This window comes from Uloborus diversus, chromosome 7 (assembly GCF_026930045.1).
Source record: "Uloborus diversus isolate 005 chromosome 7, Udiv.v.3.1, whole genome shotgun sequence".
NCBI lineage: Eukaryota > Metazoa > Arthropoda > Arachnida > Araneae > Uloboridae > Uloborus > Uloborus diversus.
The window spans coordinates 130,174,561-130,199,886 of NC_072737.1; the positions used below are offsets into that span (position 1 = coordinate 130,174,561).

General features: G+C 32.8%; 1 protein-coding gene across 3 annotated transcripts in view; it reads right to left on the bottom strand.

Moving 5' to 3' along the window:
- The window catches only part of LOC129225717 (metallophosphoesterase 1-like), a 44,986-nt gene extending 31,204 nt beyond the window's left edge, over positions 1–13,782 (bottom strand). The window contains exons 1-4 of one of the 3 annotated variants that reach the window (XM_054860208.1): positions 13,550–13,782; positions 13,055–13,273; positions 8,831–8,993; positions 1,610–1,741 (exon numbers count right to left, since the gene is read on the bottom strand). In XM_054860208.1, coding sequence (XP_054716183.1) covers positions 1,610–1,741; positions 8,831–8,993; positions 13,055–13,273; positions 13,550–13,572 — 537 coding nt within the window. In that variant the 5' untranslated portion in view covers positions 13,573–13,782. The remainder of the gene's footprint in view (positions 1–1,609; positions 1,742–8,830; positions 8,994–13,054; positions 13,274–13,549) is intronic. The other 2 variants (XM_054860206.1, XM_054860207.1) reach the window with 2 other exon arrangements.
- Positions 13,783–25,326: the final 11,544 nt, after the last annotated feature.

Sequence of the window (25,326 nt, forward strand, 5' to 3'; positions counted from 1 at the left end):
CAGGGGGGAAAAATAGAAAAATTCTCTTGTTAATAGATATTTGTCCTGCTCACCCATCAGTTAAAAATTTGGAAACCATAAGCCTGTATCTCTCCTCCAAATGCAATGTTCTGTCTTACAACCTCTAGATCAGGGCATAATCAGAAGTTTGAAATGCTTTTTAGATACATTTTAACTTTACAATAGATTAAAAAGATAGAGAAAAAATTAGAAGTAAAAGTGAGTCTACTAGATGCCATTTATTTTCTAGATGATGCATGGAAAAGTGTAACTAGTGTTATACAGAATCGCTTCAAAAGAAACCGGGCTTAAAACCCTCAATATGTCTGAAGAAAACACTGGTTTCAACTAGGATGATGAAGATGATAGCCACTATCAGAATGGCTGCAAAAAAGAACTCTCAATTTTTATAATGATTATCCATCTGTAGATAAATTTGTTGATGTTGATAATTGCCTAAAAATAATGGGAACCCTTTCCACTGATGGTATTCCGGGAGAAATTGCAGGAAAAGCCCCAAGTGATAATGACATTGATCACAATGCTGAAAATTCAACTGGAATGATTCAACCAACTAATAACAAACCTATTACTTACAGAATCTTTAGGCACTTTAATTGAATTTTATGAAAAGCCAGAAATTGATAATAAACAAATGTCACTAAGTGTTTTACGCCGATATATGGGAATGGTAAAATTTAATAAACCTAAAAAACAGCGAAACTTTGAGGATTTATTTCCCAGTACTGTTAAAATGCAAGAGGTGAGTTAAACTTTTAAAATTGTATCTACTAGTAATTAGATTACAGTGAAACCTGTATATAACAATATTATCTATAACAATAAACCTATCTATAACAATATTTTTTTTGGTCCCAGCAAAATGTCAGCATGAACAATCAAACTGTGTATAACAATAATCTGTCTATAACAATATTTTTTTAGGTCCCAACAGTATTGTTGTAGAGAGGTTTTACTGTACAATGCTTATTTGTATAAAAATTAATTTTATAGCAATTCTGTTCAAAATGTACACATGCATTTTTCATTCTACCCAATTTTATCTATTTACGGTTGTTATAGAAAATGGCTTATACAAACGAATTTGTGAATTATTGGCCTTTTAATTAACCAAGTTCAACTGTTCTATAAAATACCAAACAAGCACACCAGATCAAATAAACTCCTCTCCTTTTCAATTTATGTTTCTAAAATCGCCTTTTGGCTAAAATAACCGACATCACCCAATTTTTGTGGGAGCTTTCTAAATCACATGTTTTAAAGCACACCAAACAAGTTGTGTGCTTGGCTGGTGGAAATAAGAAAATCAAGGACTTTTTCTAGTGGCTTTTGCAAATTACTCCAATGGTCCAGGACTCATAACTCATTGAAAAAAACATTATATATAATATGAAATTCAAGGAGTTTTAAGGTTCTCAAGGTTGCATACACACTCTGTAGCATGATAAGTAACAAATTAGCACAGTGAGCCTTAAAATCAAGTCTATGAAAATAATTGAAACCAAACACAGCAAAAAATACTTGACAAATATCACTTTTTAAATTAATTCAAGAAAAGAGAATATGAACATTTCTGTAGAACATTTACCTTGACAATTTCCAAAAATTTATAATTGAATAAAATATCATCATTGACATATTTATTAAATCTCTTCTCTAAGTAAGGCAACGGTGATTCATCTTCTCCTCCAATATCATTATCACCAGGAATTATGATTGCCTAGAATAAAACAAACAACAATATTAAAAAAAAAAAAAATGAGCTTTGACATTTTGAATTCAAATTATGTTTTTCGTAATCAGGAGTGTGTGTGTATGTAGGCGTGTGTGTTTGTGTGTGGGGGGGGGGGTATGTTTGTTTGTGTGGGGGTATGTGTATGTGTGTAGGCATGCGTGTTTGTGTGGGGGGTATGTGTGTGAAGGCATGTATGTTTGTGTCTGTGTGCAGGAATGAGTGTTTGGGTAATTGTGTGTGTGTCTGTAGGTGTCTCCATGTGAGTGTGTGTACGTGAATGTATGTATGCGTGTAAGTGTAAGATGTTGACGCAACCTGGAGACGGTTTTCGCTAGAGAAGCAGCATCGTGAGGCTGGCCGACGGTGGTGCTGCCGTGGGAGGTGGTGGGAAAATAAAATCATAGGAATTCAAAACCGTCAAGTGAGAACAATAAGCAATCGTGATTGCTCAAAAAATCATTCAAATATTTTTTAGGAATGAATCTAAACACAATTGTAAACATGGCAAAATCTTATACAACATTTCAAAGTATTTAAAAAATCATATTTAATTGGCGGATACAATTGATATATTACTCTCGATCCAGGTTAATAGGACCACATTGGAGCAGAGCCATTCTGATCCTAAATCGGCTGGTCCAATTAAGCGAACATGATTAATGTGTAGCTTGACCAAATATGCAATATACAAAACATTTAAATGCCTTTATGACTATTATGAGCCCCATATGTATGGTGAGCATACTAAGAAGAAAAATTGCTGCTTACGAAATTTTTACATTCAAAAATAAATTAAAACTTGTTCAACAACTTGTTCCTTCAAACCGATATGGTTTCAGCTATTCTTTTCCAGTCAGTACGATTCAATTCAACAGCCAAAACTAAAAATGTGAGAGTCAAAAAAAAAAAAAAAAATGATAAAAGTACTAATCCCTCATTAAAAATAAAATGTATATTACGTTTTTTACCCTTAAACTTTTTTTTTTTGAAAAAAATTACATATTTTTGAATGTGCTAACTAAATTGGACAAATTTGAAATTTGACTGAAATTTTGATGTCTGCTGAAACAGTACCGTTAGTTTCGTTAACCATTTTTTTTTTGCAAATATTGTCAGATTTGAAAATTACGAGGAACCATTATTAATTTTCATAACTATTCAGGTTCCCTGGCATGCTTGAAACTCGCTTCAAGCAGGCAATTTGAAATTTTTTTCCAATTTGTTCTCATGCTCCTTAGTCCAATTAATCGGATTTTTTCTCCCAAAAAGAGAATTATATTAGGCTTGGTTTATGGTATTTATTTTGGTTCTTTAAGGTTTGGCCCGAATAAGCGGCTGGTCCGATTAATCAGTAGTCCAATTAAACGGATTCCACTGTATATCTATAAATAGGTGTGCATAAGGCATGTCTCTAGACGGGTAACTGAGAAGTACTAGCAAAGGCATTCAAAATTTTTCCTCAGGATCTGCTAACATTTTAAATGAGTTACTCCTAAAAATTGGACTAAAATTTGTTACACTGCATAGAACTACTTACACAATTTAGATTTTGAGAACATATGTTAGGTGCATTCTTTTTTTATAAGATATAAATCAAACATAGATAAATCCATTTTGAAAAACTCTAACAAAATAAACAATAACTTTTTTTGCTTTATCACTTCAAAAAGAAATACTTCTCGCATATTGGTGAATTCCTACTTCAATTCGGCATTTATTATAAACAAGTTATAATAAATACAAAAGTGACGACCAGAAACAGGCTCTGGGTCCAGCTAGACTGGTCCTTGTCAATTTACAATCCCCAGTGAAGATCAATGGCCCTCTTAAAACTATCTATTCCCTTGCTCATTACCACCTCTTCCGGTAAGCTGTTCCAATGTTCCACTATCCTGTTAAAATAATTTTTCCTGATATCTATGTTAGGAACATGGGTTAGGGGGGATCATGGGTATCCAGGTTAGTACTATTGTTAATAACATATCTTGATAGGCCCAGTACTAAATTGCAGTTATAAAACTTTGTCTCCTAGTTTTAATTCCAACTTAAAGAGCTAATAGCACAAAACCATTGATTCATTCATAGTTCAAAATACTTTCTAAATAGTATTTCTGCTCATTAACCATTTAGTCACATATGGACCTACCTTAATGTATCTGAAAAAGCCACGCCAAGAAAACGATGTATGACGACATAGGTCATACGTCGTTCTTAGCAATGCTTTTTTAGCGCGAACAGGAAAAATTTAGATAAAAAACATGATCAAAGCACTTCAGAACACAATATATGTGAAAACAACATAAAACTACAATGCAAAACATTACGAATATGCGCTTCAAAAATACCAGAAACTAGAAAGTTTTTGTACACAAAGAAACATTACTAGAAAGTATTTAAAATGCCTTAATTAGCAAATTACTATAACAGCTCACCAATGAAATATGTAACAATAGAAATAAAAGCTATTTTCTAACATGCATTTCATTGAACAGAAACTTTTCTCATACTCTGCTAAAAAAAGTGCAAAGTGATTCAAATTGCGATGTTTAAAGCGGAAAAACATCCCCAAAATCAATAACTATTTCAGCCAAAAAAGCGCTTAGTAACTCAAATTTTGATGTATGAAAAGTAGAAATGTCAACAGAACATCCTAAGCATAAACAATACAAAAATACCATACATTTATTTGCTATCCAGACATGCTTTCAAAATACCTATTATATTTTACATAAAATAACACCATTATATTTTTATAAAATGCTGGAGTCAACTTATTTTCAGAAATTCAGTACCTAAAGGAGGCACGTTAATAGAATGTCTAAATAATTTGTGGCATCGATAAGAATTAACTTTTAGAACAAAATAACCGTACTATTTTTGTAAAATTAATTTACGTACAGTAAAAATAAAGTTAAAAACTACAAGAACCCCTCAGGGATTTGTAAAAACAAAGAATTTCGGAAGTGAGATTTTTTTTTGAATTCTCAAATAAAGAACTTACCTTTTTATGGTATAAATCCTCACACTCAGTCTAAAACAATACATCATATGACAATGGCACGTTACAGACTGTGGCGTAGCTAGGGTGGGGGGGAGGGGGCGGTCCGCCCTGGGCGGCACTTTTTGGGGGGGCGGCAATTTCCCAGTTTTAATGCGAAAAAATTCAACACGTTTTTGTAGTAAGGAAATCATGCTTTTGATCTATTACTGGATTCAAAACTAGAAAGGACGAAGAGCAATTTTATCATCATAGTCGTTCTAAAACCTTCAAATTGTAAGGTTTTAGTACGACTATGATAATAAAATTAGTCTTAATACAAAACATGCGTTTTTCTTATGAACTTCCCAGCACTATTGTTTTCTCTCTCTCTCTCTCTCTCCCTCTCTTCCTTTATCTGAAGCTACAGACTGAGGGATGTGGTAGAGTAAAGTCAAGGGACCATGTTTTTTTTTTTCTTTTTACTGTTAAGGTTAACTATTGTGGAATAAACAATAAATTTAATAAATTTTGGTTATAAAATGAAGCTACCCTCTTAATTTTAAGAAAGTTCATCAGAAACCACCTTATTCATTAAAAAAAGTATTTTTTTAAAGGAAAGTGACAACAAGAGTAAAAGGAGAGAGGTCTCAAATGGTGGGCGATTTCTTGCTCATTTTCAGGATAGCGTTATCGGTTTCAACAATTGATTTGATTGGTCATTGATTACAAAATTTTCATTAAGACAAAATCAATTTTATGTTCATTTTATAAAAACACTTATTCACAACTCAAATAATAATTGCTGTTTTATATCAACAAATTTTTTTAAATAATGAATTTTTCATTTAGTCGTTTATTTTAAGGAAATGTTTTAATCAGTAAAATGATGTCTAGGCAAAGTCATTCACATTTACATCAAAAGTTATGATTTTTGATGAATAACTTTTTCTTCTCATGAACCACAGTATGGTTAATCGAATGTAAAGGGCCTCTTTACCTTATCGTTCTCTATCCTTGAAAAAGGGAATAATCCAAATTGGTAATATAGCAGTACTAAATCTAGGAAAGGGGAGGGAGTGCGCCTTGCTCGTACCCTGGGTGGCAACTTCTGATTATCTTAACTTTAAGTGATTTGCTCAAGCACGCATCTAAAAGGTGGTTATAACTCCCTTTGTGAAACCAAATTGACCCCAAAAATGGGTTTCTAAAACTTTAAATTAGGAAAATTTCCCCGCCCTTCGAACTGTCACAAATCTTAAATGCATTTTCAAGTTTTTAATTTTGAATAATTTCTGGAGGAGAGCCACTTACCATACCTTTCTCTTTTAACTTGGCCAAACATAACCTAAAACAGCGTTTTCGGGGCTGCATTTTCACCGCCCTTTTTTGCTGTCTGACGTTGCTAAAGGTAGCTTCAAAATGTTTTGAGGCCCGAGAATTTTGACTCACCGAAGACAGCTTAAAAATGCGTTTTTCAACCCTCAAAAAAGGCCCCATTTTTCGGGAAGAGCAACCGAACCTTCCTATCCCTTAACTTCACCAAACAACCCACAACCGCAGTTTTAGGCCTTGAGTCTCGAAACATTTCCAAGGGATAACACCCACCCCATCCCTTCAGATCTCGTCTTTTAACCTAGTTTTTTAATATCAACAAGTTTCTGAGGGTGGTCAAGCCCTAACCCTTCCTGTAACATGATTAAAGTTAGTCTAAAGTGTGCATTTAGAACATCAACTTCGAACTTTAAAATCCCCATCTCCGTCCAATGTTTCCAAAAATGGCTTTTAAGTTGGGTTTTTAAAACTTTAATTTCAAAAAACATTTAAGGTAACTCCAAATGTGCTCAAAATCTCCTAACGTCATTACAGTTGGCTCCAAATTTCGTTTTTAGAAATTTCTGAGGGAAGCCCGCAAATCCTTTTCTTCTCAGCGATGAAGTGCTTTGAATGAGCAACAGTTTCGAAAAAAATTTTGCTGGTGAAACCCCCCTCCGAACTCATTACGTTGTCCGTCGAACAACGGCTCAAGTCACGTTTCTAGGACGTCTTTTTCAAAAAGTTTCAAGGGGAGACAGGAAAACCGTCTGATTTCCTAACATTTTTTTAAACACTTTGAAACCTATGCCAACAAAGATAGCCTACAATTGCGTTTTTGAAACTTGCAAATTTGCGTTTTTGAAAAATGCATCGGAAAATTTCCATGGAAACTTCCATGGACGTTCGGGAGCTCCATGGAGAATTTCCGTGGAGTCCCCGAACGTTCCCTATTCTATTTAACCGCATCAACGATAGTCTAAAATTGGTTTCAAGTTTAAAAATATTTTGTTAGGAAAATCCTTTCTTTGTTGGAATTAGGGGAGAGGTCCTTCTACACCACAAGATACAACCTATACATTTGAGTGTTTTTCAGTTTAGTTGAAAAACTTTCCGGATAGCGCCTCCGCACATTTCTCAATATCTTCACGTATCCAAAGATAACCTAAAGTTGCTTTTCTAACACTTCAATTTTGGAAAATTTCCTTGAGAAGTTCCGACACCTTAACATCGCCAAAGAAAGCATAAAGTTGATTTTAATTTTTAAAAAAATTTTAAGGAAGCTCCAAGTCTCTTTTTTATAAGCGTAACTAAAAATTGCCTAAAATTCCGAATTTTGACTTAATTTTTGAAATTTTTCGGTGGGTCTCTGAATTTCTTTCTTTTTTAATTTTTTTTCTTGCAAGAAAAATAAGATTAAAAAAAAGTTTATTTTCTTTATTTAAATACTTTTTACTCTTTACTGTATTAACTATTTCCCATAAAAAGGGCGGCAAATTGAGGAACCGCCCCGGGCGGCAGAAAATGTAGCTGCGCCACTGGTTACAGATACACACCACGTTGGAGTTAACTTTTAATTAGTGTTCAAGTTTGAAGAAACTGGCATTTTCTAATGTTTTTACTTCAAAACACAACTACTGAATTTAAACTAACACAAAATAAGCTTTCCTGCAAGGTATATTGCTCGAAACAACACGTATCTCTCCTGCGTGAAACCCAGTAAACAACCCAAGTAAACAAGTTTGAACAGATCTAAGATTGCCTTCAGGTTGCCAAACACAGGTTAGTTTCACCAGGGACGCAATGCTTAAAAAAGTATCGCCTCATTGGTGAGGAAAATATTTCAATTTTGTGCAAAAAATTGGATATCGCAAAATAGGGTGGTATATCATATCTGTACGGTTTTTTAATACATGGTTTATCTGTTATTATACAGGATGTTTCAGTTAAAAGTTTCAGAACTTCTAAGAGGGGTAGTAGCATCCTGATGGATCAAAATCATATAGCAATGGGGGATCAATGGTTGGAAATGCCTTCCTGAAGCGGTAATGTAAATACAAGAGCATCATAAAGAAAGAGATCGTAAGTGAAAAATATTTTTTACTTCACATGTAAAACAGCAAAAGGTACATGAGTGAAAGTAAGTGTTTGAGATATTTTCCACTGGTTTCAATGCACACCTCACATCTTCGGCGCATGGGACTTCGAACAGTCTGGAATGCTCCTGGCATATCAAACATTTCTAGGGTTTTGAAACCTAAGGGCGCCCATATAGAGGGGCAAGGGGGCAGGCTCAAGCCCCCCATTAGAAATTAGAACTTCCTTGTTTTTAGTATTTTTTTCTTTGCAAAAATGTAAAAATATTTCTTCTCCAGCCATTAAATGAATAAATAATTAAAAATGTCCAATTTTAAGGACTCTAATCTGTCCTGAAATTTGTTTTCATGGGGAAAATATCATGCTAAACCATGATTAGAATATCTGAGCCCCTCCTTACAATTTTGCATTGCCCATGTTGAAACCATTTTCGACCCGCCATTGCCATTTGATTTCGAGTCGTTAGGATGCATCCTACCCTTCTCAAGAGTTCTGAAACATTTAACTGAAACACCCTGCATTTTATACAGGAGAAGTCTCTTGTAAATTTGAAACACATTCCTTTTTTCATTGGTTTTAATACAAAAACTGTAACAAGGTTCTGTAAAACTAAATACAATTTAAAGTTTCTGTTGATTTTAAAAACAAAAACAATTTATAAGCACAGAAACATCTACCTACAACACCTTATCAAAGTTTGTGTCCTGGAAAACCTTTCTGAACCTCTGAAAATATTCATGAAATTCTTCATCACTGGCAATTTCTCCTTCATCTAAATTATCCCCAAGAAATATGACTAAATCTGGATTAAGATACTGATGAGCAAGACCAAAAGTTTTAGCAATATATCTGAAAAGGAAAAGAGAGTTTTACATTTCAAATTACATAAAAGATATAAAATCACTAAGTTTATAGCTTTAAAATTAAATAATCTTTTATATGGCGAAACCTGTTTTGTAACCAGAGGTTAATTTCCAACAAAAGACACAGAGAAACTCTATATTCCTCAGAACTTATTTTCATATCTACGTAACTAACAGGGTTGCCAGACATCCCAGATTTCAAGGGACAGCCTCGTATTTTGCAAAATTGTCGCGCGTCCCAGGGAACATCCATACGGGATGGCCTAAGTCCGGTATTCTGGCTAATTACAGCATTTTCAAAAACGAAACATATTTTTAAGGGATAAAAATAATAAAACATGTGAAATAAAGAGCAAAAACAAAATCATGTGGTAGCAAATGCAAAAATTGGTATCGTTTTGATTTGGTTTGTATGTTTCTGTTTTGGCGGCAGACCATGAAGATTACTCATCCAGATTTCCCCATTGGCTGGTGTGGCATTAAAAAACAAGTTTTGCTCCACGATTCCTTGAATTACTATTTCAGATAAAGTGGTCACATTTAACAAAAAAAATTTTCAATAGCAGTTTCTCTTTTAGCAAATGCAAGCAAAAAACTAATTTGCACCTGTTCCTATAAACGTTGCTCTGTATTATTCTATTGCTCGCTTTATTCTCTGAGATAAGAGTTCCTCCAAAATTGTGCTAACCCATAAACATACTGAGAGGAACCTCCTGAAAGCTATAAAATCATGGTTGTTTATCACCGCTTAAAAATACACCATAACCAGCAATTGCACTCAAACTCAACTCCCCCCCCCATTCCCGCTTTCACTCCAAGAAGCCTGTCCCGCATTGACTGTTCTTAAATCTGGCAACAACGGTAACTAACCCCTACTCCATCTAGTAGGTAAAAAATTGCATGAAATTGAAAGAAGGACAGAAGTTGAGTTCTCCAGCAAATTAACAGGGGTCTGTCCAGGGTTTTCCACAGGGTCCGTTTTTTGTGAAAAATAAAATAATTTTGTGAAAAAGAGAATAATTTTGTGAAAAATGAAACATTTTTGTGAAAAATAAAAAAATTTTTTGTGAAAGATTGGTTTTTTTTGTGAAAAATTAAATTATTTTGTAAAAAAGAAAATTTTAAATTCATAAACATTAATAAATGTGTTGGGGGAGGGGGAAGGCTTATGGCGCAAACTGCGGCATTGAAATAATTTGTTGGAAGTTCTGTGGTAATCTTTCTCTTTTCTGGTTTATTTTTGAAAGTTTTCATAGCAATAGAGAGGCATCATTCTCCAGAGGATGGTCAATCTTGATGTATCAGTATCTATATATACCATTCCACATCTTGTTAAATTGTACTAGAAATATTTTCTGAAGATGTTGTATGGGAAGTAAAAACTTAAAATAATTGAAACCAAATTAAATTCAAGCAGCGGTTCAGTATTTAGCTTTTTGGCGCATGAAATTTTTACACAGCACGGAATTTCGTTTAAAACTTTTAAAATTTGCAATTTTAACAAAAATAAGTATAAATTTTCTTTGCTTACCTCTGAATAAAGCGTAGTAAGCATCAAAAGTGCGAAATATTCAATTCCCATAGCGGATGCAAAAAGATTGAAATTTTTGAAGTGAAGGCATCAAACGTATAAAAACGGCATATAAAAGAATTTATTTTAGTAAAATTCTCTTCAAACTGCATATTAAAGGTTAGTGATAAACATATTGTTAATGTCTATCGACCCAGTTGAAGCAAAAATAAAATTAAACCATCGAACCTTCTAGACACTTTTAAAAGAACGCAGAATACCGCTTAAACTAATGATTTCTCTAAAAAAGAGAATTTTCATTTGTTTGCCTCGTAACGAAGCATAGTTAGCATTAAAAATGACTAAGATTCCATTGTCATACCGGATGCAAAGAGATCGCATTTTTCAAAATAAAGGCATCAAAAGCAAAAAAAAAAAAAAAAAAACACCGCAAATAAAAGAGTTTATTTAAGTAAAACAATTTTAGAATTGCATTTTAATAGGTTTACACGATGAATATTATTAATAACCACCGACCTTTTCGCCGAAAATTCGGAGAAAGAAAAAAAAAGGAGGTAGGGAGATGTAACACAACGGACAATACCAGATTCCCGATATTGACATAGGAAAAAATACAGGAATTCCGGTTTATAACCGGTACCCAAGCACCCCTGTTAGCATAAAAAATTCAAAACTAATATAATTTCTTCTCAAGATAACGTTAAAACATCACACCATAAAAGCGCAAAATTTGCCAAGCTGGTAAAATGTTAAGAACATTTTCCAAGCCCCTTTAAAAGGTTTACAAGACGTTTATTTAGCGTTAATGTTAATTTTATAGTTGGTAACCATATCTGAAGCGGTTACATTTCTTCCCCACCCTATAGCTATTCTATTCCTTAACAGTACCAAGTTCAATTCGCTGATATGTGTTATTATTGTTTAGATTGAGAGCAGAGGGAGAAAGGTGCTGAGGCAGCAATATCAAGCTGCAGGTCAATAACATTTTCAAAGAAATCTATAACAACAACATAGTTGCTGGCTATTTTGTTTCTACTGTGATAAAAGAAACAGTAAGCATCACAGAAATATGGGGACATTTCTTTTGAAAAATTAGCCATTATTTTGATTTTAGATTTGCTTTTACAATAAATGATTTGTGAAAGATCCGTTTTTGTTGATTAGAATTTTGTGAAGGGTCCGTTTTGGTTGATCGGAATTTTGTGAAGGGTCCGTTTTGAGTGATCGTATTTTTGTGAAGGGTCCGTTAACGGACCCAAATTTCCTCTGGCCAGACCCCTGATTAAGCCTTGTTAAATAAGGCTTAATTTACCTAAGTTACAAACAATGTTTGTAACTTATTACACAGCTTACAAACATATTATACTTATTGCATTTGAAGTTCTTTTTTATTACATTATAGTAGTATAACCCCAATTATCTGACTCTCATTTTTAACATTAATCGATTGTCTTGAAATTTATATTTCAGTAAGCTAAAAGTATCACTTCCAAGTTGCTGGCAGAAGCTATTTGTATTTTAAGAACCAAATTATTTCTATCACATCTCCCCCATTCCCCAAGCTTATCGGATTTTTTTTAAACACAAACCCAGTTTTTAAAATTCTCAGTTTCATTGACATTATATCATAATTAACTAAAATTTTCATGAAATTGCCTTCCATGAACTCAAATCAACTTCCATGTTAAGTATAACAAAACTGTTGACATTATAGCAAAAGGTTCACTAACAAATTACAGCAATGCTAAGTCATAAGCTGGTAATTGTTTTTGACAGGCATTTAATTGCTTTCCCCATTTTAAACATTTTGCAAAGATAAAAGGTACATAAATGCTTGCTACTGAATGGCATATTCAGTAGAGCACAAAGTTACAATGCAGAGGGCCTAGGTTTGAACCACAGTAAAAGCATTGATGTCATTGACCTATAGCTGGGGCAAACCTAACTTGGCAGCATTGTTAAGGGATTGCAGATCCTAATCCCAGCATTGAGTCATTGCCAGGTTACGTTTGTCCAACAATAGCGCTTCTATGTGTCGATTATTTTAGAGGAGTATATTATATTCTTGACCTTAATGTATTTGAAAGTACAATGTACAAAGAATCTTTTTTACAAAGTATGATATTGCATTTCCAGTCAGGGACATGCAAAGAAATTTTTGGGCCTGTCACAAATGATTTCCCATCCCCCCTTCCATATTGTTTACACCTATGTCCCTACATAAATTTCACCCCTCATTTTAAAAATCTTGGAACACCTTTAGGCTTGGCCAACAGGTGTCTCCCCCCCCCCCCCCCCGTGAACGCCCCTGTTTCCAGTCAGAACAAAAGCTTAAAATTATACTATAAAATATTATGTTACAAGGCATTTGTGAAGTATAATTTCAAGACTACAATTTGAAAACTTTTTAACAAAATGCAGATCTGAATAAGTTTTGATGGAGGGCTCTTTAAGTGATGAAACTTCAATTTACTTTTAAATAAAATTAAAAACTTCTACAGAAAATTTACTCTTACCTGTCTGCATCCCAGCGGCATACAGAACCAAAAAAGTTTGGACAAGCATTTCTATTTCCTAACAATTGGGGATCGCCAACAATTAAAAGTTTAACAGCATCATGATGATCCATTATTAGTGATTTTGGCCAGAGCATTACTGGTGTCAACGAATATTCAATCCATTCAAATGTCGCAAGAGTGCAGAATAGAATAAGAAATGCAACCTTTACAGTATTTCTGAAAATAGAATTGATTACAAATAGAATAGATCTAAAGAAATTCAGTAAAAGTATGTAAACATAAAAATAAATATTTCATAAACATAAATCATATACATGCTCTTCTATTTCATTTTTAGAAGTTATAATTAGTATATGTCATTATTAGAGTTCAAGGGCGCCAAACTAGTGGGTACCCTTGGCACAGATTGTGGCATGAAAACTATTACCAGGGATTGGTTTAAGAACATTAGTATCAAATGAACTCTGGATGACATTCCAAAAATATAAATACCTTTTGCAAATGCTAAATATCATCGATAATGATAATAAATTTAAATCATGCAATTTTAATTTTAGTAATCATGTGATGAGTTTTGAAAATAAAATACATGAACAAAAACTGAATCAGAAAAATAGTCTTCATAAAACCATAATGAAAAATGCAATCGTATATTTGATCTTTTCCCCTCTTTCACGCACAAATGTTTTGCTATTGTAAACAAATACATAAAAACAAGTTACAGTAGCAGTTGTAGTTATTTCCGAATTCGTTTGCATCATAAATTTGTATTTAACATTTTCCACGGAGGAGAAACACATTTTCGCAACGTTATCATCCCCAGCAGAGTCCCCGTATGAAAAGTCATTACTGCGTTTTCATAACTCTTCTAAAAGCGTCACCTCTCAAAAATTTTTCTTATTCGGTAGATTACGAGTGACGATTCGGACTAAGCGCAAAAGTCGTATCTGCAGCTACTATTTTTATCTCCCTGTGCTGTGTAATGTATTTCCTCATTAGATGTTGGTGGGTAATGGGTATATTTAAATTCTCCCAATCCCCTTTTGTCAGATTCGGTGAAAAACGGAGTATTATTCGGCAAGTTTCGCTCCCCCCTCCCCTATAAAAAAACAGAAAAGTAGTTTTTAAGTAAAATAGTTGGTTTCAGAAATTGGTGAAAATTGTGTTTGAAATGCTATTGTGGAGGAGTGAAAATAATTCTTCACTTCCATTTCTTCCAGTTGAAATCGACTGCTGTTATTCGCAACTCCAATAAACTATAAAGGGCGCTGCAGCCTCTGTCTAATGGCGGATGAAAAAGGTAAAACAAACAAATGTCGTAACTTATAACTTGTTTTGAAGCTTATTGAATGACAGCAATTTTCATCGTGTTAATGGGAAGCTTTCTTTTCCATTCCTCTGAAATGACATTACACTACAAACTGTCTGAAGCTTGTAATTTACCTCAAAGAAAACACGTGGAACGGAATGTTTTACCTTTTTCGGTAGCATTATTGTTCATCACCGCAAGGTAGCGTATTCGAGCGCTGGGTTGCGAATACTGTCCCACTTTGTTTCGAGAAGAAAATTGGAAAGCAGTAATTATATAATATCAGTGTAGGGAATTGGAATAAAACTTTGCTCATCGATAAAAAATTTAACATGTATTTTTTTTTTTTTTTTCGCAAGTAAAAACTTTTAACGGGGTGAAATTACCCCTAAATATTGGATAGTTGGGGCATAGAAAGAACAATATATGAGGCAGTGAGAAGCAAAGGGATGTAAGTGGCAAATTAAAAATTTGGAGTTAACTGGTACGTACTGTAGGTGAACCTCTTCTCTGTCTTGGGGAAAGAGATGGTACTAGTAGCCCTGGTAGTTGCTGCTATACAGCATGAATTAGAAAAAAATTTCAATGAAAGCCTACCTAGGGTGTTATCCCTAAACGTGTTTTACCCAAAACTTGAAAATGTCCACTTACATTCTTTTGCTTTCTTACTGCCTCATATGTTCTTTGTTTTTGAATTTTAATTACGAAAATTCAAATAATGATTGAAAATTTGAAAGAACTAAAGAAACTAAATTGACGTGTTTCATGATTTTTCTGAAAACACTTTTAATATGGGTAAACCATCCTTCGCAATCTCTCTCTGTAATGTGAATGACCTTGAAACTTAACTCTATCGAAAAAAGTTTAAACTGATTATAAAGAAATGATGACGTATTAATTTCAGGGGCTCCCCGATGAATGCGATCTCTCAAAAAATTCCTTATTCAGCAAATTTTACTGACGATTCGGAAAATTTGGAGATTATATTGAAACTAATTCTTTTTCTTTATTAAAATTTTTAAAATTGTTTGTTAATATACCTAACATTCCTTCTCGTTACTTACGCATGTTTATGTGTTTTATCATTCGGTAAAATTATTATTTTTCTCCTCCCAAAAATTTTAGTTCGATGCGTCTCTGCTTAGATTGTTCAATTTTGTACATCGTTCATATCTCAAGTACTGCTCTTGGGCAGGTTATCGAGCGATTCACATCAGACCAATTTAAATAATATTTACGATATGTACATTTATTTACAATTATCAATTAAATAGAGCATGGTTATTATTTTTTCATAGCACTATAGTTTCGTTCTATTTCATTCTTTGAAGTTTTAAAACATTTTCTTATATTAACAACGCATATGAATTACTGAAAAATGATATAGACTTGACTTAGGCCTATAAGGAAAACTGAGTGATAGAAAATGGGGAAATAAGAGTAATTGAGATTTGTCTCGAATGCTAAGCATGTTAGTATGTTTCACATAAGAAAGCATCTTTATTTTTAGAAAAACTTACTAACTTCTTTGTTTTTTCATTATTTGTTATCGTTTGCTTAAAAAGACATTTTGATTAAAAAATAACCGATTACGTTCCGAATTTATTCTATTACTTTTTTTAAGTTACGTATTAGTACTCTTTTGATCAAAACTGTGTTTTGAAATTGAAACTCTAGCTTAGCTATTCAATGTATATTTGTATAGATGAATCTTTGATGAGCACTGAACTTCAACCATCTTGTGCGCTAACCATTTTATCAGTTGTCATCTTTATAACAGCATCTTTATTCAGTTTTTATTTCATCTACAAATCAACGATTTGAATTATTTCCTTTGTTATTACGTTCACTCACTTATGTTTTTACCACTCCTCCCTATTCGATGGCTTTTCATTAGTAAATTGAAACTGGATTACTTTGCAAAGAGTTCATAGTTTCCGCTTTTGAAAACTGCTTATTTGATATATCACGTTTATCATTAAAAAAATTTTTTTTAAGACTCTTTTTTGTTCTTTGATTTTTAATTTAGCATCTTACCTTTATTTAAAATTTCTTTTTCTTACTTCACTCATTTTCATTTGCCTCCGAGACTTAATATTAACAGAAATTTTTTTTTAAATATTAATAATACAAAAAAGAAAATGAACGTCAATTACTCAAGAAAGCAGCACTGAATAAACTATTGTATAGCATTAAAAATCTTAGTCAAACTTCAATCTTGTTGCGACTTCTGGATTAAAGCAACGAAACTTTCTGAAATCGACACCCGCTTTTCGTCTTCACTTATTATTTTACGCTGATCAATTACTATGATCGAAAAACATCTGACTTTAAAAAGATGTGTAAAAGTAATCATTATTGAATTACAAGAAAATTTTTTCTCTGTGAAGAATAAAAGAATGCAAAAATTGTACTTTCAAGAATAAAAAAATTCATTTAAAAATGTGGTTAAAGCAAAATTTTCCACCCTTGAAAAATGCACCGCCCCAAACAGCTGCCTACTCTGCCTATTGGGAAATTGGATCCTGATAATTAGGAGAGAAGCTGTAACAGTCATCTAATTGTATTATGTTACTTTTTTAGCTTAACGTAGTTTGATTTTGTATGATTCGTGTTTACCACAAATGCATAGTACATTAAAAAATCAAATGTTAAGTAAAATAATTTTGAAATTGTAGAAAAATCGCACTAGCTACCTTTTTCTGATTTACACAACCATTATGAGTAAGTTTGTAACTATTGCGTTGCTCGTATTATGATTTGTATTGATTTTTATAGATTTAGTTGTTTAATTGTCTGATTGTCAAGGTAATATGCTCCAAATAAAGCTGCAAATTTGGAACTGAAAGTAACCAACACGCCATCTGGTGAGAGAATCTAAATAGGAAACGATGTCGATTACCCGTTGTTCAACGTGTTAAACTTTTAAACAAACGGAAAAAAAATATCATTCGTGTATTTTAACTTATTGAACGAAAATGAAAAGCTTTCAAGCTGCTATATTTGTGTAAACTCTTGTTTAAACGTTAATCTTTCTAATAAATAGACAGCATAAGGCATCCCTGGACTCATACACGGAGTACGATCATCCTAGTCATCCAAGTGTAGCAATGTGAGATACGAAAATATTTTGCAACGTAAACCACTCGGAAAACTGACCCTGAGTAGTATATATTGCTAAATTACAAGGATCTGTTATGATACACGTATATTCTAGCTACATTTAAAAGGCAACATGGTATTAGCGGCATGAAAAAAAAAAATAGATCAATCGGTGCAAATAATAATATACAGTCTTCCTGTGTAGAAATAAACACAAACAGTGACAAAGGGAAGGTAGTAGAAAATATATCAAAGTTAAAATTAGAAATGGAAAAAAATATGAAATGATTGTAAACTGTAAAGAGTCAAAGAATGGACGTGCAACAAATACCAATACTACAAATCAAAATAGGAAAGGAAACCAATAAATCTACAGTTTATGAAAAATTGATGCATTAAGAATAATCACATCTTCACAAACCAAGCACAAAGCATGAAAACAAGGCAAGAATATCACTAAAAACTAGTAGAAATGTAATGATTCATTGCTAGCTTCATACCGTAGCAGAACATTGTAGCAGACAAGCTGGTTTCGTTTTTATCCTAATTATAGCGCCCCTTTCCGTACCCAATTTATTTATTTTTTTTTTCAACAAAAAATTTAATTTGTAGTTTTAGGTTATGATGGATTTTTCAAAACATATGCACTTGCTTTAATAGAGGCTGGTTGTATCTTCTTATTTTTCAATATTTTTTTTCATATTAAGTTTCTGATTAGGTGATTGTCCGACTTACTCTATTTCAGGTTTCAAAATGAGCCCATTATCAAACATGATGTCTAAAATTTTTATTTCTGCCAAAAAAAAAAAGAAAGAGGTTTCTGAACAATTTAATGGTGAGTTCTCTAATAAGTCTAAAAAACGAATAATGTTAATTTGCTGTGCTTCCAAAGAGAGCAGCTTTTATTTTATTATTTTTTTTAAGAGAGAGAAACATAATTTTCAGTAATGTTTGGTGTTTTAACCAATTTTTCCTCTTGTCTTAATGATCCGGTCTATACCAGAGCTAACTCATCTGTATACTTTTTTTTTTTTTTAAATTTTGGTCTAGGGATTTTTACACTTGGTCCAAATAGCTTACTTAATGAAATATTCTTCAGAATTTCTCCATGACGTGTTGTTAGATCTCAGAGAGGCCCGCCATTTAAGGAGGGCAGAGGGGTTAATTGACCCTCCCCCCTGGCTTAGAAAAAAAATGTTGTTTTTGCATATAAGCGGGTGTGGTTTTTGTTGCTTTCCGATAAAATTTGAATTGAGTATATTATATACCCTTTGCCTTCCCCTGGAAAATTCGATGAAAAACCCAAATGTTAAAAATCTCTAATATTACAACTACTCCAATTGCGTAACCAGTATTTTTTGGTGCATGCGTTAATGGTTAATGAGATGGTTACTACAAGAATATGGTTATATATTATTAATACAGTCGATTCTTGATAGGTCTAAGTCTTATAATTCGAATATTTCTTTATCTCGAAGATTTCATTTGGTCCCAAAAATATTCAGTTCTTTAAATACAAAGTTGTTTCGATATCTCGAATGCACTAGAGATCTTAAATACGGAGAGATTGGACAACTTCGGAATGCTGCCGTCTTATGTCAGAAGATGCTCACTCCCCGTAGACAGTAATGCATCTTCTGCCCTAAATATCGCTGTTGTTTGTATCAAAAAAATTGGAAGCTAGTTGTGATATTATGAAATGAAATGTGCAGATCAAAAATATGTGTTTGTTTATCATCTTTCTGAACAAATTTTTGAGGAAAAAAATTTCTTTGTAAGCGCTATGACGGTACGACACGATTGGCGCCTAATTGCCAGACTTGCCGCTTACTTTGTTTAATGAAAATAAGAGGAGAAAAAAAAATCAGTCTGTTCTTTAAAGATTTCATGTCCTATATTCCGTGGGAACGCTAGAAATTCACACAGCGCAGCATGTTGTTCAATCTCTCTGTATACAGGATCTGTAGAATGCAATTCCTTTAAGTCGAAGTTTTCACGAGAGTTTCGTCTCCATTTTATGCATAAAAATTCAGCAAAAAAAAAAAAATATATATATATTTTTTCTCTTTAAAACGTTGGTTTGCTTATCAGCTTGTATGAGGAGGATAATTTTATTTACAACATTGCTCTTTAATCTACACGGTGTTTCAAGATTACGTCAGAAGTTGCCGATTTGGAAGCTTTTTCCCGTGGCTGACGACCTAAAATTTTATTGCTGGTTAATCTTTGAAAAACTTAAAATTTTGGAAAATCTGAAAAAAGTAGCTTTTATTTTCTGGACTAGAAAGTCGCCCGTCAAGGTATGACGGGTGAATATTGCTTCTACATTTGAACGAAGCCATTGTCTGTTTGGGGATATTTTAATAGTTGAAATTGTAACCTTAACTCCAGTAGATTAACCCTAAACTCCAGTAGGTAGCGGTTATTGTTGACCATTTTATCTTTTCTTCATTTCCCTGAAATGTCACAGTCTTACCAGTAAAACAGTTTAGTTACCGGATCGAGTTCAGCCGTGTCACGATAAAGCTTTTCCCTGTATGTTAAACATTGCCAAAACATATTATCAAATCATCATGCCATGGCGCGAATCTCATTGCTGAAACACGCGGGTTACTTGATCATCGGCTATTATATGTAAGAGGATGACTCAAATAATCTGCTTTAAGGGCAAAAAGACGTTTAAAAGCAATGCGAGCTGAAATCAAAAGAAAAGAAATTGGGCCTATCGCATACAAACTTAAGGACGTTTTAAGATGCGATAAAAAACGCAAGTAGTCAAAAACAACTTACTCTATCGAAGTATCTAAATACAATTTATTCTCTGCAAAGATATTTTTATGTAGTACACTGTTTTTACTGTTTTTATGTGGTAAGGACTGCATAAAAAATCGCATAAAAAATTGTTTGAAATTTCACGAGTAGCTTTAAATAGTTGTTTTCACAATACAGTTAAAAAATATTTTCTTTTATGCGGTGGATAGGGATCGCATGAAAACAGTCTGACATAGAAAATAACCCCAAAACTTACAAAATCGTAATATTTAAAGAAATGAAAATAAACCAAGTGATGATAATTTTTGCCGAGTAATAGTCGGACAAAATTTCTCAAATACGGCAATTTTTGGGAGGTCACAGGGACGTCGTCACTTGAAGATACCACCCACCACCCCGCACTCTTTTAAAAGATATTTTGTCAATTGAATCCGAATCTGATTGAAATTTTAATACACCGAAAAAAAAAAAAAAAAACGCACCAAAAAAAAAAAAAAAATTGTATAAAGAAAGACTAAATGAAAACAGGTTTGAGTGTACTAATATTTTATTTTATCCAAACTATAAGTGTTACTCTCTATCTATTACGCTCTATTCCTAAAAATAAAATAAAAATTATTCTTCAAAACGCTGGGAAAGGAGCTGCTCATATCTCGAACTTCTGATTACTCGAATGTTTTAGCCGGTCTCTTGTGAGAAGCATTTGCAACCAATAATAGTAGTCTTTATAATGGGGCTGCGTTGGAGGCACTATTTTTCGCAGACCTGGTGCGATACTCCCATTCTTTCATATAGCACCATTATCGGTGGATACCAGAATACCATTACCAGGAGATTTTTGACGCCCAGTTTCTCCACCAGATGGAGACATCTGGGCTCTTTTGATTCGAAACTGCACTATAACTTTAATTTTTCCAAGAGCACTCCAAGCCAAACGAGTATTCGAGGAATCTCTTTCATAACGCATAATCATACGACATAGATTCGAAACTGCACTAGGAATTTAATATTTCCAAGAACACTTCAAGCCTAACAAGTATTCAAGGAATATTTTAGATGGCGCATAATAACATGGCATGAACGCTGTCAATTTTTGGCAGCTTGAAAATCCACCGACTGGAGCCAGGTTCAAACCTTCGCCTTTGGACGTAGGAGACCAGCGTCTTACCCTGAAAATAAAGTCTCGCTAGAATGATTTAAAAAAAGGATAAAAAAAATTGAGTAAATTTCCAAAATAAATATCTTTCTATACATTAAGTGGAGGAAATTCAACTGCAAAATCTGGTTAAAAGTTATATTTTTTGAAACTTTTCCAGTATTCTCCAAAGAATTTCTTCACAGTGATGTACACTATGAAATATTCTCTTAAAGAAAATCCGATGATAGGATTATGACCTTTCCTTTAGGAATGAACTGATAAGAACATGTTTCAATTATTCTACTTGAGGAGCTTTTTACTCTTATTTCATAAGAGATTTACCGAAGTTTTCCGAAAAGCTCCAAGAGATGATCAAAGGTTTTTCCTACGATACAAATACTTCTAAGCTTCTAACGCATCAAGCAAAAATAATACTGAAAAATGATTCAAGCAACTTGGTCCTGAAAGAAGATATGACAATGTATTTGAATTACAATTAGGAATAAAATCCAGAATATTTCGAAGTACTATTACTCCCTGGTTTTTCACTAGTATTCTTGAAGACATCGTTTTGAACAGAAGTTAGTATGAAACATCCATACCACAAGAAACCTTTAATGACAATCCATTAAAGCAGGTTTACCAATGAAATAAATCCAAAAGGAATTTATATCTTGTAAAAAAGCGTCGAAAATTCGAGAATTCAAGATTTTGTTCTGGGGGCGGCTGAAGTCATTAAAATTGTATGTCTCCCTGACATCACCAAAGTTCATTAATGTAAACTATCGTTTTTTAAAAACTATATTTTCATCGTTTGTTTATCTAAGGGTGTTATTGGGTAATGAATTTTTCAGGGTCACCCTTGAAATAATCTAAAATTTACTATTCAAAGGAAAAATTTTTAAAACTTAACTATCAGTGTATATCAAAAAAAAAAAAAAAACTTGCATTTTAGAAACTATTGTTAAACAATTTAAAGGCCAAATTTTCATTTTTTGTTAACGATGCGAAAAAATTGCGCATGGCAGTTGCAAGTGGTGTAAACGAAATAGAAAAAAGAAAAGCTGAAAAATCGTAAACTTAAGGTTAAAAACAGCTAGAAAAGAGAAAAAATTTCAAGAATCGATAGACATTTTAAAAGAGGCTAAAGAAAATAAGAATTTAGTTCTGGTCTGGGCTTTGGGGGTGGCTGCAGCCTCATAACCGCACGCGCCCCCCTGGATTCGCCACTGGTGCTGTAGAATAGAGCGGGGCTAGTTGCACCACATTTTCTTCTGTTATTTTTTAAAGAATTAGAATTAAAACTTTAGAAAATATTTCAAGCTAAAACTACTACTAGCATAACTTCAAGATAAAGTTTTCTTAGTAAAATTTGGAAATTATCATACCCAAATTTTTACATTTTTGCTAAAGTTTATTAGAAAATAATCCTTTATATACTTAATTGGTTTCATATTACAAAAACGCAGAACCCTGAGAATAAAGAAAATGAAAAGGTTGAAACTACAATAAATAACAAATATTAAGTCAGAAATTGAGTTAGTTTCCTTCCTCAGCATCATTTTCATCTTTGCAATCAATTTAAAAGTATAATATAATTTTTCACAAACGGACAACTTTCCCCATGCAAAATAGACCAACTATTCTCTTATGGGCGTTTTTACTTTTCACGAATGTAGGAAATTATTCTGATACATTTACATAAGCAGACTGATTCAATAACTACTAGAAATACTCGCATTTATTAAGCAGTAAGTTACAACCCTAAGCCAGGGTGGAGAGGGTAGGCAGAGCTACATGCAGTCTATCAGACAGCCCGGTAATCATGCCTAGAAACTGCAGTTTCGTTTTTATTAGAACTCATCAGTCTGGATTACTAAATAACCGCAGTGGAAGCAGATGTCATCTCATTTAAGCTGCCATACTGATGAGTTATAATAGAAACGAAACTGCGGTCTCTGGGTGTGATAAATGAGAAGTCTGGTATATAGTATGTAGCTCTGTGCTCTGCCTTAGCCCTGGCTTAGGGGTGGTTGTACTGCTAAATGCTCAAGCTTTGCCTTCAATTCACGAGACGAACCTCACCATGCTACGGACACTCGCTGGTGAGATATAGCACGCTTACTTTATCTACCAGTTTGTTGGCATTCTCAACTTCAATGAGATGACATCTGCCACCAGTTCGGTTATTCACTAATCCAGACTGATGAGTTCAGTGCAGTCTCTGGATGTGATAACCGGGCTGTCTGGAACGTTGCATGTACTCGTATTTATGTCAGATTTTGAGAACAGATTAGGGGTCCATTTTCAGCTCAAGCCGGTATCGCAAAACAAGACGCTTGATTTGTTCTGCTAAGCATTTTGTATAAAGTCAACTTAAACTATTATAAATTAATTGCCCAACACAAGCTAACTACCAAGTCCGTAATTAAACTGGGATTCAACAAATAAGTGCAGTCCTGCCACTTAATATAAATGAAGAAGAAATTAGCATTCGTCATTATTGTGAGTGGTGATTTTCTAGATTAGATAATGTAAGGTTTAGCAATAAGACATAAACGGTAATTAGAATTAATGAAGGTATGGTTATTGCACTGCTACATTTACTATAAAGATTATATATTCAGCGAACATCGTTATAGCATTATTATTTGTTACCAATGTCCAATCCAAATTTTCAAAATATGACCAGATAAAGAATTATTTTAAGGGGGTTTGGGGCACATTTAGAAAAAAAAGTTATTGAATAGTTTAGAGTTTTGAAATTTTTTTTGCACTGATTCACCATCCATTTAATAAGCAAAATCATGACAAAAATATTTAAAAAAAAAATTTATTTAATTTTTTTTTTAAAAATGGGGTTACTTTAAATCGCTAAAACTTAAAATATTCTTAGTCAAATTTCAATTTTTTTTTTCAAAAAATATGTTCAAATATCTAAGTTTTAGTTTTTATTCGGCGATTTAAAAAAAATATTTATTCATTAAAAAACAGAAAAAATTTCGAAAAATTCAAAGATACTAAAAAAAAAAAAATCATATTTTTTGCTGAAAACGTTTTTTCCAAATTTGCAGATAATAAAAAATAAAGTAAGCTGTTTGAAAAATATGTGCTTCAAATTTCATTGCTTTATCTTTATCAGTTCTTGACTTAGAAGAGTTTGAATGAAAAAAATCGAAAAAAAATTAATTACAGGGAAAAACGCGTATAAAGTTTTTAAGTTAAGTATAATATTATATAATTTCATGCAACACAAATAATTTTTCTTTCGTTCTAATTAAAATAGAAGCAAGATTCAAACGTCCTTTTACGCAGAAAAAACGGAATTTTTTTTTCTAAATGATTAAAAAAAAAAATGCAAAATTTGACGTCCCGGACTGCCTTAACAATATGTAATAGAAAATATAACCAGTAGTGACACATATGATAAATTTAATTTTTTTCAATCAATGTTAAATATTTCTCTCTCATATTTTAATTGAACATGTCACATTTTGCGGGAAATCTTTCTGACAGAGAAGTAATTTGCACCCGTCTTACCATGACGGGTGGTTTTACAGAATTAAAATAATCTCTTAGCAATATCATTATCGAAACTAAATGCCTTTTCCTCAGAATGGAATCAACATTATGATTTCATTGTTTAACGCATCAGAGTACCTACTAATCAATCGACTGAGAAAACCTATTGATAAAGGAAGAAAAAAAATAATTTGATAAACTTTACTAAACCATCATTATTTTCTATGTTTTCAATGTTTTAAAATAAATCAAAGGTGTTAAGTTTTTAGAAATATGTTCCGGTAAGTAAGATAAAGTCGTTGGTCGAAGATAGTTAATTTTGAGAGGAAGAAACTAAGAGTGTTACGAATGAATAGCTTAAAGAAGCTCTCAGGCGTTTAGAATCAAAATCGATATTTCAATTTATTTCGACCTAAGAAGAAAAGA